This window comes from Thamnophis elegans, chromosome 4 (genome assembly GCF_009769535.1).
Source record: "Thamnophis elegans isolate rThaEle1 chromosome 4, rThaEle1.pri, whole genome shotgun sequence".
NCBI lineage: Eukaryota > Metazoa > Chordata > Lepidosauria > Squamata > Colubridae > Thamnophis > Thamnophis elegans.
In genome coordinates, this window is record NC_045544.1 from 118,424,483 (window position 1) to 118,442,613 (window position 18,131).

The 18,131-nt window shown below is 37.5% G+C and overlaps 1 protein-coding gene across 1 annotated transcript; it reads left to right on the top strand.

The window, feature by feature from the left end:
• The first annotated feature begins 4,502 nt into the window (after positions 1-4,502).
• On the top strand, positions 4,503-18,131 carry HSF5 (heat shock transcription factor 5). Its single transcript, XM_032217122.1, has 6 exons — positions 4,503-5,732; positions 9,662-10,033; positions 13,087-13,184; positions 13,930-14,460; positions 15,707-15,884; positions 18,061-18,131. The coding sequence occupies exons 1-6, from the start codon at positions 5,015-5,017 to the stop codon at positions 18,129-18,131; spliced, it is 1,968 nt and encodes a 655-aa protein (XP_032073013.1). The 5' UTR covers positions 4,503-5,014.

Genomic DNA, 18,131 nt, shown 5'->3' on the forward strand with positions numbered 1-18,131 from the left:
CTTTGTTGGACCATATTATTTAATTTTCACTGAATATTTTTCTTCTCCATTGGGTACTGGCTTCCACCAAGATACACAGTATTATGCAGAATTACTCTATTTCTTCTAAACTCTTAAAATTGAGAATTTAAGATAACCAGAGGTCTTTTTTTAGGCTTTTGGTTTCATAGAATATCACTTTATGAGACTTTAGAAATAACAATGAAAACAGTTCCCTTATTTGAAAGGTTTATTCCAATGTTTAATAACAGAAGTATTTAAAAAAAATGCTTAGTAACTCTTCTCAGTAGAACTCATAGTTTACATAAAATCAATGTTCACAGTGAAATCTATGATTGAATCATTTTGTAGTTCCAGACAGTTAATTTTATCTACAGTGGTTTTTAAGCAACAGAAATTAGCTTGACAGGCAAGGTGGTGGTATACCTCAGTGTTCTTGATAAAAAAACAGTAGAACAGCGAAAGAGAATATACTTTTAGTTATATTATATACTGCACAACAATCCATCCCTCCTCAGTCTTTCTGATATACGGCAATCCGTTTTCCATCATTTGGTCAAAGTATTGGACCTAATTTAATTTAATTTTGGCATCCAAATTTCCAAAGCCCTATCTTCTATCCATTTCAAGAACACAGGTTTTTCCTTTCCTCCAGTTTTGAAGCACAGGCTAATCCTAAAAAGAGTAGGTACAGAGGCTTATTACTATTTGTATTTGTTATTATTTAAATTTGTATGCTGCCTGCCTCCCAATGTCTCTTGGTGATTCACACCCCAAAATATTAAAAAACCAGTGAGGGGAAGGGAATGCAATGAACAACAATAAAATATAACAAGATGATAGGAACAAGAGGAAAAAAAACAACCATTTAATTCAGGTGGTTTCACTCACCCTTGCCAAAGGCTGGGCAAAGAGCCATGTTTTCAGATAGCCCTCTGGGGTTCCATAGATGGCATTGTTTAATTGAAGGAACCCTGCCAGATCAAATCACGAGGACAGATGATAGGTTGTCCCTCAGTAACTATGTCATGAAGGATTTTTATAGATAATGGCAACACTCTGAATCATATCAGAAGCAAACAGGCAACCAGTGGCAATCATGAAGAAGAGGCGCTACATGAACATATCGAGACCTGCCTATCACTTTCCATTCTGGATCAGTGAAGCTTCAAGGGCAACCTCATACACATTACATTGCATTAGTTGAGCCATGAAATGAGTGACTAAAGTAACTCTTAATCTGGAAAAGGTGCAATAGGCACACCAGAAAAGATATCCAAAAGTCTTCCTGGCTACATGATCATTGAGCAGAGTCCAGGAAGCCTCAGTAACATCACTTATAGTCACTACAAATATTTAACGAGTTCATCACCTAAAGCAATCTGCCTTTGGTAAGCAGTTCATACCATTGAAAGTTCTTGATACTTATATGATCCTTATTGGAATGTTCTGCTTTCTGGAATAATCAGCAATAATCCTATGACACAGGAAATTTGGGGAAGTGTCTTGAGATTATTATTTTTTTTAAAGAAAATGAATAGTCTGTACTATATGATTGGAATGCATACATATATTTAAGAATTATGTCAGGCCACACAAAAATACAAGTTGCAACTCGGAATGCAGATGAGAAGGTAGCTTAAGAAGAATGGGAGAATCCATCTAAGAAAGAATGAGGTATGTGTAAGCATCACATAGGTATTTTCTACCTTTATGTAAAGTGACCATCTTCATACACTACATACACATACACTACAGTATTACAAATATAATTCCTAATTTGAATTATATGAATTGAATTATATGAATTATATAATTTGAATTAGGAATTATAGGAATTAATCCTGCTTGCTCTGGTAGGCATACTTCAAAAATCCATTGAAATGGTTTGCAGAATTGGGAAGAACATCTTAAAATTACAGGGTTTTGCTAAAAATGCCAGTAGTGTGAGTGCCACTAACAACAACTTTTACTTTCCTTCATAGTTAAGAGTATATGCTCTTTAGGCAATCACTGATAACGGGGAAAAATTACTGGAAATCCACTTCTGGTTCAGTCTTCCATCATCCATTACCACACCTAAGTTCTCAGTAGCAATTTTCCATGATTAAGAAATGATTGGATATGAACATCCACTGGAACATAGCATTGGTGAACGCATGTGTCCCAAGTTGTAGGAACCAATCTGGGTCGGTCACCAGGAGCAGAGGACCGATCAGTTTGGGGTCCTGCAGCATCACCTTGGTCAATAATCAGGAGTTTATACCAGGAATATACATACCATACCTATCAAGGAGATGCCAACCTTCCCCACAAGATTGTAATCAGGCAAATAATTCACACTAATGGATGAGACCACATACAATCCTTTGTTAAACTCTAGCTTTATTAATTACAATATAGATTTTGCCTCAGCACACACCGATAAAACTTTACAGATTCACAAAACACCAGCAAGTAACATGAAGAATCTGGAGGAGAGTGGATCACAATCTAGATGTTGTATGTACACAGAATACTCTTCATCCAAATCCCTATCTCTAGCCACTTGATGTGCATTTTTCACCTAGTACTTGTCTCCATTCTGGTCTCTATTTCAAACAGAGTTAATTGGTCTTTGCAGTGTCTAAAGCTACATTCCTTAGGGTTTGTTTTTCTCAGGCCACTGCTTACATGCCATGCTATTAAATTCAGATCAAGTCTATAAATTTTATAACACAGTCATTGCACACAAAAGCTATCAGCTCCAGCCATTGGGACAGTACAAGCATCAGATGTGAACTGCATCAGTCCTGAGGATTGTTTCAATATCTCCCAGTTCTCAGATTACTGTTTTCCATGGGATAGGCCCTTTTCTATAATGGATGGATGGTTTCTGTAGCATGCCCACCCAGAGAAAACATAATTGTTGATTTTTTTAAAAAAATCATTATTTTGAATTGACTTTGAAGCTCCTACTGCTTTTCAGCCCCATAACTGAATGTTCTATCTGCCACTCTCACAAAGGATTACTGTAACTTTTTAAAATTCTGTAATTATGCAAATGACTAGAACCACTTTTTATCCATTTAGAGCAGTCCTATGTTCTCTTCTATCTCACCTTTTGGTTGCAAGAGTTAAAATGATGATCTCCAATACTTTGAGGCAGCTTGTTCATATTTTCAGCAAATCCTGTGACATTTTAAGCAGTGACAAAAAATATTGTATTTTTAAGCTCTTAAAATTATAGGACAGGCTTCTTCATTTCTTTTCTATTTGTTAAAATATATGTGCAATCTTTTTGTATAAAAAGATATACGGCTTCTGTATGTCACAACTAGACTACTGTATTTTGTTTCACATGGGACTATCCCTGCTGACCATTTAGAAACTAAAGCTAATTTAAATGAGACAGCCCATATAGTAATGGTCAAGCTTGGATTAATAATTAGCATTATTATCACAGGAATTACACTGATGACAATTAGCTTCTTGGAGCAATTTAAGGTGGCTATTACCTATAAAGTCCTATGTGGCTTCAGACTTTGTTAGCAGGATTTGCTCCAAATAGAATCTGCCACTTTGGTAAGAACCAACAGAGAAGTCATATTAAGGTGACAGGAAGCCTGGAGTGATTTTTCTCTTCATTTCTGTTAGTATTTTGGAAGATTGTTAAGACCTGGCATTTCCAGACAGCCTTTGAGAAGGGAAAGTGAGAAAAGAATACCTATGGATCTTGGCTATGGTTCAGGAGTGCCAATTAGAATATTTATATAGCCTAATGTTTATCTTAAACTCAGCAACAGCAATAGCATCTAGACTTATATACTGCTTCAGTGTTTTACAGCACTCTCTAAGTGGTTTAGTGTCAGTATAACCTGGGTTTAACTGACCTCCGAAGGATAGAAGGCTGACTCAACCTTGAGTAGATCACGATCAAACTTCTGGCACTGGGCCAGGGTTAATCTGCAACACTGCATTCTAACCACTGCAACACTACAGCTCCTAAACTTAACTACTGTATTGGGATAATTATTTATTTAAAGTATCTGGCATGAACTGTAAACCATTCAGTCATTAAGCAAATCCAGGCTCCCTCACCGACATTGATTTTTGGAAGCCGGCTGGGAAGGTCTCAAAAGGGTGATCACATAACCCAGGATGTTGCAAATACGTGCCAAGTTGTCAAATGTCCAAATTTTGAACACATGACTCCGGAGATACTGCAACAGTTGTATAATACGTGCAAGAATCAGTTGCCACTTTTTCCTGGCCACTGTAACTTCGGTCACTAAAACAAATGATTGTAAGTCAAGGACCACCTGTACCAAGAACTATGAGCTCCTGTGCTCTGGATGTCTGGCAGCCATCTGTTGGGATGCTTCAATGTGGATTCCTGCAGGGAACTTCAATGGCCCCTTCTCTATCATTCTAAGAATACTGAATGAGAACCAGCCTGATGATAGCAAAGGTTCTGTCTTCTGCAAATGTACATCATCATCATCATCATTATTATAATATAATTATATATTATTATCATTTACATCTTTCTTAAAGTTATTCTTCTTATCAAAGGCAAATGGGTGGATATCAAAACCAAGTGTGGATAGCACTGGGCAAGAGAACCTTTTGCTCTCCCAAGACCACTGCCTAGAGAAGACCAAAAAATGCAACTATCAGGCCTGGTTGTGTTGTGTGGACCATTTGTTTCAGCAAGAGGGGTGGTGTGATTTTAACTATTTCCTCAGCCTTCAAGCGAAAGGCAGAAACCAGGCAGCCGCCCGGTGTAGCCTCTTCGCCCAAGTCTTTTGGCGGGAGGAGGTGGCCGGAGCGCGCGCCGCCAAACAGCCCGGTCAGCCCGCTCTGCCTCGACGGCGGCGATGATTGACGGCGGCGTCCGTTGGAAAAAAGCCGATCGGCCTCACGCGGGCCTTCCACCGTCCGTTGGACTGAGGGGGGGAGGCAGGGAGAGAAGGCGAACGGGCGCGAGGCGGTCTCGAAAGCCTGGCGGCTCCCCGCAGACCGAGCCACCTCGATGGAGGACCCACTACTCTCGGCCGCGCCCATTAACCCCAACAACTTCCCCGCCAAACTGTGGCGCCTGGTCAACAGCCCGCGCTTCCGCTCTATCCGCTGGGACGCCCGGGGCGAGGGACTCCTCATCGACCAGCCCTTGTTCGAAGCCGAGCTCCTGGGCGCGGGCGGCAGCGGAATGGCCGTGGCGGTGGGAGGCGGTCCCGGGGGCGATGGCGCCGGCCCCACCTCCGCCGGCGGCTCTTCAGTGTCTCCGTCGTCGTCGTCCACGTCCTCCTCGCCGGAGCTGTTCAAGACAACCAATTTCACTAGTTTCATCCGGCAGCTCAATTTGTACGGCTTCCGCAAAGTGGTGCTAGGCCCGCCGGGAGGCAGCGGGGGCTCTTCGTCTGGTGGCGGATCCACCACAGGCGCCTCAGCCGCTGCCTCGGCCCCCGGCGGCCCCTTGCACCATTTTCACAGCCCGCACTTTCGCCGCGACCGGCCCGATCTGTTGGTGCACCTCAAACGCCTGACTAGCGCGAACAAGGCCAAGCTGGCCGCAGGCCTGGAAGTCACCAGCCGGCCACCCAACCGCTTCCAGCGCCTCCTCAGCACCTCCCTTCACGGTGGGGAGGCCCTTCTCAGCCAGCAACATCAGCACCATCACAATCCCCCGGCGGCACATGCAGGGGCCGTAGCTGCCAAGAACGACAATAAGCCCGGTGAGAGAGGAGGGCGTCCACGAACAGCACCTCCTCCCTTGTGCAATGAGAAAGTTACTAACAATAACAACAATATCGAAATAACAATAAAGGTTCAGTGTTGGGCACAGGGTACTGCGCACTTGCAGAGTGCACCCTGAGGAACCAGTCTGCCAGAGTTCAGCCCAGTTCAATGAGAAAGCATGTTCAGAAGCTCTCCCATTTCATCCTGAGCATCTAAATGTTTGTTTAAACAAACAAGAGTTACTGCCTTTAGTTTTAAGAATAGTGAGTTTTCTCTATGTCCTTACAGCTGTACAAGTAGTCCTCAACTTACAACAGTTTGTTTAGGGTCCTTTCAAAGTTATACAATGACTTAGGATTGTTTTTCACACTTATGACTGTTGGAGCATCCCCATGCTCACATGATTTACATTTGGATGGTTGACAACTGGTTCATATTTATGACGGTTGCAGTGTCCAGGGGTCATATGATCATCCTTTGAGACCTTCTGACAAGCAAAGTCAATGGGAAATCCAGATTTCACTTAACAACCGTTACTAATTTACTTAAGATATGTAGCAAGAAATGTCGTAAAATGGGGCAAAAGTCAATAAACTTCTCACTTAGCAACATAAATTCTAGGCTCAATTGTGGTTGCAAGTCAAGGACTACCTGTATTTGTATATCATTTTTACCCCAGCTGGACCGCTATTTGCTCAACCTAGCATTCTGGGTTTGCATATTAAGGTACAAAACACATAGTCAAAATTCATCCAGTCAAATATGATTGGCTCTTCAGTATCTCATAGAAATAAACTTATAACTCACTGGCTTTGTTCACAAAACACATTTAACCAGATCAATTAAAGTTCTAGTGGTTATGTTTACACAATATATTAAGCTTGATTGCTACTAATTTCTGCTAGCTTTTATGTGGCCTAGAATGTTATTCAAAGCCACACTGATTAGTCAATTGTTCAATGTATTATATGAATCAGAAAATGAATTTTCTGTAACAAAGTTAAGTATTACGTGAATAAAGCCATGTAATCACTAACAAGCAATATGAATCACCCAAGGGCCCTGGTTCAAATCTTTGGTTATCCAATGTCAATGCAGAATCCATTCACTACTATGTTGAAGTCTGGTGGTTAAAGTCTTTTACTCTGCCATGCATACAGGTAGTCCTCAAATTACAACAGTTTGTTTAGTGACCATTTGAAGTTACAACAGCACTGAAAATAGTGACTTGACCATTTTTCACACTTATAACCGTTGCAACATCCCCCTGGTCACATGATATACAGTGATTCATTTTTTGACGTTTTTCAGTATTTGTTTCAAATAATAGGTGCTGTATGCATTTTATACTATCCCCATTCTGTTAGTTAATGCAGCTCTTTTTTCAAGTTGCCAGTAATATATGAAGAAACAGGAGCATATCACTGATAAATGTGTTCCAAATTTACTAGTTGCTATGGCTGTAAAGGTAAAGGTTTCCCCATTCAATCATGTCCAACTCTAGGGGGCGGTGCTCATCCGTTTCTTAGCTGAGGGAGCCAGCATTATCAGAAAACATGGTTAAATGCTAAGGCACATGGAATGCTGTTACCTTCCCACTAAAGTAATAACTATTCATCTACTTGCATTTGCAAGCTTTCAAACTGCTAGATGGGCAGGAGCTGAAGCAAGAAACAAGAGCTCAGCCCACCATATGGTAGTCGGGTCTCAAACCTGAGCTGTCACTGACAAACTCAGCATCTTTAACCGCTGAGCCAATGTGCCTCCTTTTGCTTTGACATAGAAACATTAAATAATATTTGTCAATCATAGGACCAGGATGAAAATAGATTAAATTATTCATCAAGATCAATTGGTGATTACTAGCAGGTGAATACAATTGAAACAAAAAGAACAGGAGGGAGAGCACTGGAGCACTATAATATTCTCCCCATTTTTAATAGGGTATATTATTTTTCATTTAGACCCAGTAGAAGAGTAGAAAAGGTAGAAATCTCTCAAACAGCTGGAAGAAGTATTTCATAAATGGCCATTATAAGCTTATAAGAACTATAAATTTTCATTTTTCATTGCATCCATTATTAGGATTGTTTCACGTAAGGTAATATTGCTACACAAATATACCCATGTAAGAAAATCCCACATATATCACAAAAAGTAACAAATACACGTGTACCAGTTTCAGTAAAATGAAGACCCAGATTGTGGGGGCAATCGGCTGACGCTGTAAACCGCTCAGAAAGTGCAGTAAAGCATTATGGGGTGGTATATAAGTCTGAATGCTACTGCTATTGCTATTGACAAAATACTTCTTATAATTGTAAAATAATAAAATGAGGATTTGATAAAACAGCAAAAAATAGGTATATAACAGGTAAACAGGTACAACTTTATAGGTAATCCTTTAAATAATTTAACTGAACAGCACCTAGCAAGTTAAAGCAACGAGAGAATAGTAACTCTTAGAATATTTGAACTATCCAATGTAAGTCTAAACCAATATGACAAATCTCATTTGGGAGGAAAAATATTGCTGCTGAAAAAGCTCTCTTTCCAGATAAGACTACTACTACGAGCATATTAGGACCAGGACTTCTGCTGAAAATTTCCTCAGGCTGTTAAACAGCAGAAAGTAGTCTTCAGGATATTCTGGTCCAAAATGTTTTAAAGGATATTACTAGTTCCCTATATTTGGTCCAGAATAAATGAGAAGCCGATGCATTTTTTAAAATAAGAGTATCACATACTTCCAATAGGTGACAATTCCTTAATTGCCTGAGTCTATTCTGTGTCAATTGTTGTTTCTCAGCACTTTTCAAAGATAGCTTCATATAGAATGTATTGCTGTAACATACAAGTAGAGTATTCCTAAGGTACGTGTCATTTGATAGAGGTGTGATTGTTAAGAATAGCTGTATGAACTAACCCACAGTAATATGTCTATAAATTAGACTACTGCATTATTTATTTATAAAATTTATATAGCCATCTATCTCACAAAAGGCCACTATATGAGCAGCACACAACAGTCAGTGACAAAAATAAATATTATTTTTAAAAAACCTGATATGAATGTATCCCAAAAGGTACAGAAGCTCAGAAATTGTAAAAAATATTGTTTTTAAATCTGTGGAGCCTGCACCTGACACATTTTTAGAATACACTTAATAGCACAGAAAACTGGACTGATTTCTGGCTCGTTTCTAATTTAATTTAGGCTGCTGGTTATTATCTCACATTCTTCACAACTTGAACATGAAGAACACTTTCATAATTTACTTGTAGATGATTATTGAGGCCTTTGTCTACTTGCCATAACTCATTTTCAGAGATGGCAACTAGCAAACAGAGAAAAAGTCTTCATTTTGTGAAATAGTCTGACGCTCTAATATTCCCTTGGCCCAGATGAACACTTTTTAGGTATATATATATTTACCCCAGATTATTTTTAGATGTTCAATTAGTAGTTTTTAATTTAAATATATTTAAATTATTATTTAAATCATATTATAAGCATAGTATTACTACTGTTATATTATTAAAAAGGGCTCTTATCGTATTTGATTCTGAAATGGATACTCCTAGTATCAAATTAAAAATAGAAATCAAGGGGTGGTGACAAATCACTATATCAGTCCAGATTATGTTATTACTCTAGACTCTTCCTAATCCTATGGTAATATCCTAGGAATGATTTGATATCCAAAGCAGGGCTAATACTCACTTAAATCCTATCCAGAATCATATACATATGTCAATTGATGCAAATTAAGAGTTTTCCAATTCTAACTAGGAAGTTACTTCTTTGAGTACTGTTTGCTATATCATTTGATTAAAACTAATCTAGGCAAATATGCTTAGCAGTGATTATACACTATTAGAGATTTCTGACATATGTTTGATAATATATCAAATTTCTCATTTTCCTCTCCATCTTCAGCTCCATTGACTTTAGAACAGGTTCATCGATCTTTTCGGCGAGACAGTTTATCTCCTTATTCCTACCTGTCACCATCATCTCACAACCAAAATGCTTTTCCACTGAAAGGTTCCGATCGGACTCCTTTTCCTCCCAGAACATGGCAGAACTCCCTTGGAATGCTCCCAGGTCAGGTGGAGACATCAGCTTTTTCAGACAAAGGTGTTCCATTTCCTGTGTTGCAGAGGTTCCCAACAGAAGTAACTTATACTCTGCAGCCCAGCTCTACATCTGTGCATATTCAACAAGGGCCTCAGACAATGGCCCCATCTTCCCAGAAATATACCAGTTATGCAGCTTCAGCACCATACTCCCAAGCTTACTATCCAACAGGTAACCTGTTCCAATATTAGTTTATTTCATCAAAAGTTTAAAACTTTATGCTTTAAAAAATTTACAAGTCTAGTGTTTAACAGTAGCAACAACCTCCAACAAGGCTCCCATCCAACCACAAAACTATTAAAATATCTGATATATAAAAATACAGATGCAAATTTGTAATAATGTATAGTATGTAGATTATCTCATTGTAGGAATTGTGATAAGGTATCCCTGGTAATATAGAAATACCACAGCAAATTTGCTTGTTGTTTAGACAAAAAGAGCCGTAGGGAATATTTGGGGCTTCTATGTCTTGCCACATATTGTGTTACAGCTATTTTTTGTGACCACTGGCTGTGCCACCTGCAGCTAATAGAAGAAAGCAGTAATAGTCCAACAATATATGAATTTATAGTTTTTTTTATCTCTGCAGTAGTAATCATTTGTCTCAAAGCAATGTAATAATCCAGCCAAAAGCTATCATCTAAAATACTGATGGCAGCTCCCCACAATTCTTTTAGCTGGAAATGTAAGAAAAAAGAACCTAGGCTGGAATTTATAGTTTAATCTGCACTTAAGTTTATACTTTAGAATTGTATTTACTATGGAATCACACAGCTACTTCTTAAATACTTGATATTTGATGTGACCTACCCCAAACATCTATACTCAATTGTTTTCAATAATGTCAGGAAACGGCAGTGTTTTGATTTGACTTTCTGGTAAGTCTAAAAGCTATTTCATATGTATTCAGAGTCCACATCATACACTTTGATCATGGACTAATGAAGTACTTACAATACGTCTATTTTTTAAACTTCAAATATCCTGGAAACCTGCTGCAGATCCGTAAACTGTGCAGTTTTTCTAGCATATGTCATCATACAAAGGAATACATTTATTTAATGTTTACATTGCACCCACTGAAGTTTTAGCAGGGACTTATGGCTCTGTCATATTAGCTTTTGCTGTTCATATTAGTTAAAGCAGCCCTGGGGTTTTGCCTTAACACAAGCAAACAAAATGTTCAGACAGACTGTTCTATTTTAAACATCAGTGCTGTCAAAGCTGTGCTCTTCTACTGAGGTCATAAGCAGATACTTGGTTAAAAATGACTTCTGAGCAGTAGGATTATAACCTTGTGAGGGGAAAGTGTTCAAAGTCAAACAATAGAGAAGACTTATTCAACACAATCATTTTTCTGAATGACAATCTGATCATTTACATTTGAAACTTATTTTAAAAGTTGTTCTTAACTGGTTCTATAAATTAGTTTTTGTACAATATCCAGTGAGTTTGAATATTATCACTAAATCCTAATCCTTTCTTTCCCTTATGCAATATAGGTAGTTCTTGACTTATGACCATATGAATCCAAAATTTCCATTGCTAAGCAAAACAATTAAGTGAGTTTTGCTACATTATATGACCTTCCTTGCCATAGTTGTTAAGTGAACCGTTGTTTAGTAACCCGATTGTTAAGTGAATTGGGCTTCCCCATTGACTTTGCTTGTCAGAGGGTCATAAAAGGTGATCACATGACCCTGGGACACTGCAACTATCATAAATATGAACCAGTTGCCAAGCATTTGAAGTTTGATAACATAACCATGGATAATAAGTGTGAAAAGCAGTTATAATCACTTTTTTCAGTGCTATTGTAACTTTGAATGGTCACTAAATGAATGGTTATAAGTTGAGGGCTACCTGTATTTGCCTTCATAAATTCCAAAATACTCTTTGGTGATGCTCTGCCTTTAAAAATTTACTAAATAAATTATCATTGAGTGGATAACTAGCTGACTTTCTATATAAATTGGGCTTAGTAATTGAGAAAAAATGCACATACTTCTGTTTTCATGGACTCAAAAATTGCTTTATGTGAAACACATTAACAACCCAGTGGTGGGAGAAATAGAATAATCTTTGTTATGCATTCTTCTGCATTTGCCTATTTGAAGACCCAAGTGTTTTGGTCTAACCAGGCTAAGTAACCAATCCAGGTTTAAATTTTAGGTTTACTGGGGTCTAAATTTTATCACAGACCTAGGCTTTAAGACTAGGCTTTTAGGATGATCTAGAAAGCACAATTCCTTATACAGCAAATGTTGCTGAAGTCCTGCCCACCCAGCAGCCTCCACCCTTTGGCCGTTTTTGGCCTCTGCATGGCGTTTTCAGCCTCCGCACAATCTGTTTTAGACCCCTTCCAGGCTGCGGGGATCACCACAGCACATCACCGCTGATCGCTGCTTCCACGCGTAACATTTTTGGCCTCCGCACAATCCATTTTTGGCCTCTGTTCATCACATTTTCGGCTGGTTCCAGGTGGTGGGGATTGCTGGAATATGCGGAGGCAGAAAACATGATGCACGGGGGCAGCAATGGGCTGTGGCGATCCCCACAGCCTGGAACAGCTGATTGGCGGTATTCCGGGAGGCTGATCCAACCGCCAATCAGCTGCTCATGCTGAATGAGACTGTGATAACATGCTGAAGCTGACCAGGCTGTTTGCTGCAAGAATGTTAGCCAGATGAATACTGATGGATGCTGGTAGGCAGAGGCAGATTTTTTTCCCTTTTTCTTCCCTAAAAACTAATGTGCGTCTTATAGTCCAGAGTGTCTTATACTCCAAAAAATACAGTACTCCCAGATTTTGGATTAATAAAGAATTTCCCTAAAGAGTCTTTTTTCACGTTTCTTGTGCTTGGGCTGCTCTATATCAACACATTCCCTGGGACTCAAGGCATGCTGTTGATTTGGGGGAGGGGATGTATTAGTATATTTTACCCAACGTTGAATTATTTTCAGTTTTCCTATTATACTTAAAGAACATTTTCAAACAATGTGTTTAAAACATATACATCATTTACTTAGGGGAAGGGATTAGTCCTCAGATAATTTCTGCTTCTTATATGGGTCTGTAGCCCATCTCTGCTGATCCTATACTATGCCATAATCCACTGCTAGATTACAGTTGGGAGAACTATAATATGCAATTCAGAAAACCCTTTTAATTAACTGGGAATATCATTTCTGCCTTTTAATTTTTCTTCTTTTTTTTCTAGCTGTATTACAGTGTTGTTCTCCACCTACCCACATGGATCCCTTAAGTGGTTGTGGTAGTCCTACAGCTTCTATCTATACACACTGCAGCTATTTTCAGGTGAATGAATTGGCTAAGTTCCAGTGACCTATCCAAGGCATGTCCAATGCAATATATTGTATGCTTTTCTGAATCCTGACCTTGATGGCATGTCATAACATAGTGAAGTTTTGAAAATTCACTTTGTTTTTGTAGTAGTTAGGTATATGGCATTAAGATTAAAAAGTAAATTTAAGAAATATCAAATCGATTTCCCCTTGGTCACAAGTTTATTATATCTGTGACTGAACACGTAAATTTTTTGTTCATGGTAAATTATTTCAATAATTAGAAATTTCTTGTTTACAAAAAACAAACATTCATTGTAGAATGATATATAATCTTTCAAAATTCTGTTAAGTATTTTCTTTTTAAGGAAGAGTTCCCAAAATCATAAATATCTATATTTAAATGTGCTATATTAAGTGCTTTGACTCTGAAGTAATATAAATAAAGTCACACAAGACTTTCCCCCAAGATTTCTGAAGAATTATGTCAGAAAGCCCAGTTCAAATTCAACTTCTGCAGCAATATTGTTATATTAAATTCAAATAATATTTAGTTGCTTATTTACTTATAGCCTTTTCTATTAGAGGACACCAGAATTCAAATTTGTTAATGAAGACTTTGGAGTATTTGTATTTTTTTTTCAAAAGTAACTGTATTATAGACAGCATATGCTAAAGACAGATGTATTATTGGGTTATATAGTCTTCTTTTACTCAGCAGTGCTAAAATGCACAAATAAATGTCTGTGTCTCACTAGAATCCACCAATGCAATCTTCATATCCAGTTGAATTCTTGCCTTCTAATTGGTCCTGCAACACCTCTGATGAAAACAAGAAGACAGAAGTCAATCTAGAAGCGGTCTTCCAGATTGTTGATGAAATGCATTCATCCCCAAAGCTGGAAATGGTAAAAGTAGAACCAGTGGAGAACCAATGTCCAACTTCACAGTCAAATCGAAACCAACAATTAATAGTTAATTCAGGGAATAGTGATACAGCTTCTTCAGGTCAAACCAGCCACTTAGAACCTCTAACCCCTGTAGGCTCAGATATCACATCCTTTGTTGTAGAGTCTGAACAAGCTATAGCATGCTCCTTGCCACAATCTCCAGAGTTTATCTATGCTATTCATACCACAGAACCTGTGGAGAATACCACAGCTCAAATAGTGCAACAGCCTACAGTCACACCACAAACATCAGCAAAAGTCAAAGAACAACTGAACCAGTCTTCTGCTGTGTCTCCCATGATATTTGTTCAAGAGGAGCTTCCATTCAGTCAGCCACAGGTAGGGAACAGTGTAACAACTATGATATATTCTGGTCTGATAATCTCTTCTCCATGTTCTTCAGGAGTAAGCAAATATTTAAATTAGAATTAAAATAATATATTTCATGGCATTATCAAATCATTGATTTTCAAAATTAAAAAATACAAATATTGTACATAATTGTATAAAATACAAATGTACATAATTAACACAACTGAATATAATATTCACTATTAAAGTTTTGTTAAAGCAAATTCACCTGTGTTCATATAACATACTTGACAGGTCAGTTAAAAACTAGCAGCTGTGTTTACATAACTTTCTAAGGTTAATATTTGGTTAATATTAACTTTGCTTAGCTTTTTTGTCACTCAGCATGTTGTATGAACCCAGCCAGTTTCATTAGTTATTGTTGACTGAATTGTGTAAACTCAGAAAATGGCCTAATTTAAAAAGCAGCTTAAGTTTATTGCATGATTGCAGTCATAATATTAACATTATTGTCATGATCATAGGTCAAATTAAAACTAAGGAAGTCTAAACTCAAATCCTCAACCATGAAAGTTTTACTTGACTGCCTTAGACCAACCAGTCCTGGCTGGGTATACAAGTTGCATTAAACTATGGTTTAATTTGGTTCAGAAAACATTCTAAACTATACTCAGTAACTCCTTGCCAATTGTAAGGGTTCAGTTCTTGGAAAACCCCTCAAATTAGTTAATTCAAGATTATAAATTTAATACTTTATGGGGCAAGTAGGATTAGGGTTAGGCTTAACTAAGTCATGCCTCAAGGCATTAAATAATGACAGAGAATATCTGAAAATAATTGTGTTTGAAATATTTCTTCCAAATAACTGTTCTGAAAATAATTGTTTCTGAAATATTTTTACCATTATTGCTGTGATGAGTCCTATTTGGATGACACTGGGTAATTAAGATGCTGGGGATAATTTTAAGGGTAAAATTTAATCATTCTTTGAAAGATAATCTTCTTTTCCACAATAGCCCATACATTTTGTTGGTGGTTCTAAATAAGCTTTTGCACATGTAGCCTTTTAAAAGAAATCTTGGATGATAAGCTTCCAGCGTTTCCTTCTTAAGTCTTTGTTATGGCATCATGTGTGGGAAACAACATAGACCATCCTGGAATAGTAATGACATAAATATTATATTGTGGAGAAAGGGCTTCAAGGATTTGTGCCATTTTCTGAATTTTTTGAAATAAATATATTACTTATTTGTGTGTTTTACTTCTTTATAAGGAGGATCCTAATATAAAGTGTGAGTCAAATACATCAGAGACTGTTGCATCCTCAGAACAAATTGGTTTCCTCGTTTCAGAGGTGGGTCCTCTCAACAAATGCACCAAAGATTCAGTTTCATCCATCCAAACCAAATGCAGAGAAAGAAGGAGCAGTTCACAGAAGGGCAAATCCCCTGGTAAGAATGGTAGGCTTTCGGTATCTTCTCATATAAATTTATTTATATTGAAATACTCAAGGCAGTTTTCCCTCAATTTTTAGAGCAATTTTGTTTCTGCTAATTTCTCAGACACCAGCATGAAGGACAGTTAACGTGAATTACACTGATCTTTTGTACAACGATTGAAATACAGGTAGTCCTCGATTTACCACCAGAACTGAGCCCAAAATTTATGTTGCTAAGTGAAACATTTGTTAAGTGAATTTTGCCCCATTTTACAACCTTTCTTTCCACAATTGTTAAGTGAACAACTGCAGTTGCTAATTTAGTAACATGGTTGTTAAGTGAATCTGGTTTCCCCACTGACTTTGCTTGTCAAAAGGTTGCTAAAGGGGATCACATGGGACTGTTATGACTGTTATAAATATGAAGCAGTTGCCAAGCATTTGAATTTTGATCATGTGACTACTGGGATGCTGCAATGTTATAAGTGTGAAAAATAGTCATGTCCCTTTTTCAGCACTATTGTAACTTTGAATAGTCACTAAATGAACTATTGTAAGCTGAGGATTACCTGTATTAGTATGGGACATGTTAATAAGTCTGATTACTAATGCACTATTGATCATCCCTCATAATAAACATTGAATAACCTTCATGGGATTCTGTGAATGAAGAGATGTGCAGGGGTATGTATGTGACTGTGTGTGTGTGTGTGTGTTTTTCTGCTCGGTTAGTCCCGCCTATGTTTAGAAGACTTATGATTTATGATTTAATTTGAGCATTAGATTGAAGGGAAAATAAAATGTACAATCTGTTGATCTTTATCTGATCTCTTGATCTTAAAATCAAAATAGAGTCAAAGAGCTGAAAATGATTTAGGGCATCATTTAGGTCAGCTCAGTGCAATATTTGCAGGACAGAATGGAACTTCACAGCCATACATACCATATCTCTAGCAAAAAGAAAACCTAATAACTCCTGAAATAGGTTGTTTAAATGTTAAAAACTCTTATCACTAAGTTTGAAGTGTTATGCCAAATCATCTTTTCTGCAATGATATGTCTTGGTTGTAATTGCAGTGCTTATGGTTTAGGGCGGGTGTGAAGTATTTTTGGAATGTTTTAAAATCAAGATCTTTGGTAGGAAGCCCCACCTTTACCTTCCATATCATAAGTTTTATTCCTGGTGATTTTCATTCACTTCTTTTCTAATCACCACAGTAATTGCCTCTCTGAGAGTTTTCTGTTTTGCTGAGGAAATTTTGGTACTTGGACAATAGGCATCTTTAAGGTGGGAGTGCAGTTTACAAAATATTGTGACAACACCGTACAAATTCTATCACTGTTGTGATACAATATTAAAGAGTAGAGCTTTCTTATTTCATGACATCACAACGTCTGTCTAATCATTTTGGCATCATGATGGTTAGGAATGGATCCTTGTTATTTAATAATTTCTTCCTTGATTGCACTTTATTTGGTCCAGGAATTACATTTCTCTTTGGACACATGAATTCTTTGGCTTTTGAAATCCTGTTTCAGGAGAGTAAAAATTGTGGCAGCACTTTCCTCATTCTGATTATGTTAATCAGGTGTCTCTTCTTGAAATACATAGTATGCTGTGATTTCTTTATCTTCTTGGACTGACTTAAATACATGTGAACTAAATAAAAATATTAATAATAGTGTAACACTATAACATCTGCAAGTTCAGTCTGTTACGTTTATCTGCTGCCTTTCTGAGAAGGGTGTCTGCTTGACATAAACAACAGTGTAATTTCATCTCACTACCTTTATTTGGTGTTACAGATAACATGTTAAAGCCAATGCAGATGTGTTCTTTAACAGTTGCTGTATTCCCTTGTATCTTGATGTTATATACCTATCCTATATTCTTTAACTATAATTAACTATTCACCTATATACATAATAGAAAGAAACCACACAATATAGTTATCTGCAGCTGTGGATTTGTAAGTGGCTATCTGTGCATTACTTCCACTACCAATTTGTATCTGTTCAATGTAGCAAGAAAGAAAATGCCTAATTTTTCACTGAAACACTGTTCTGCCACAGCTGCTTGGGAACTCTAGCTGGCAAATATGGTTTTGGAACTCTATTAGTTAAGACAGACAGGGGTACATTACCAAACTACAGAATAAATATTGGATTGCCATTTGTGTTCTCCCTAGATCTACATTTGCTAGTGGATGTGGCTTGCAAGCAAGAACATTTTCCAAAGGAAGAAGAATTAAGGGAGTAA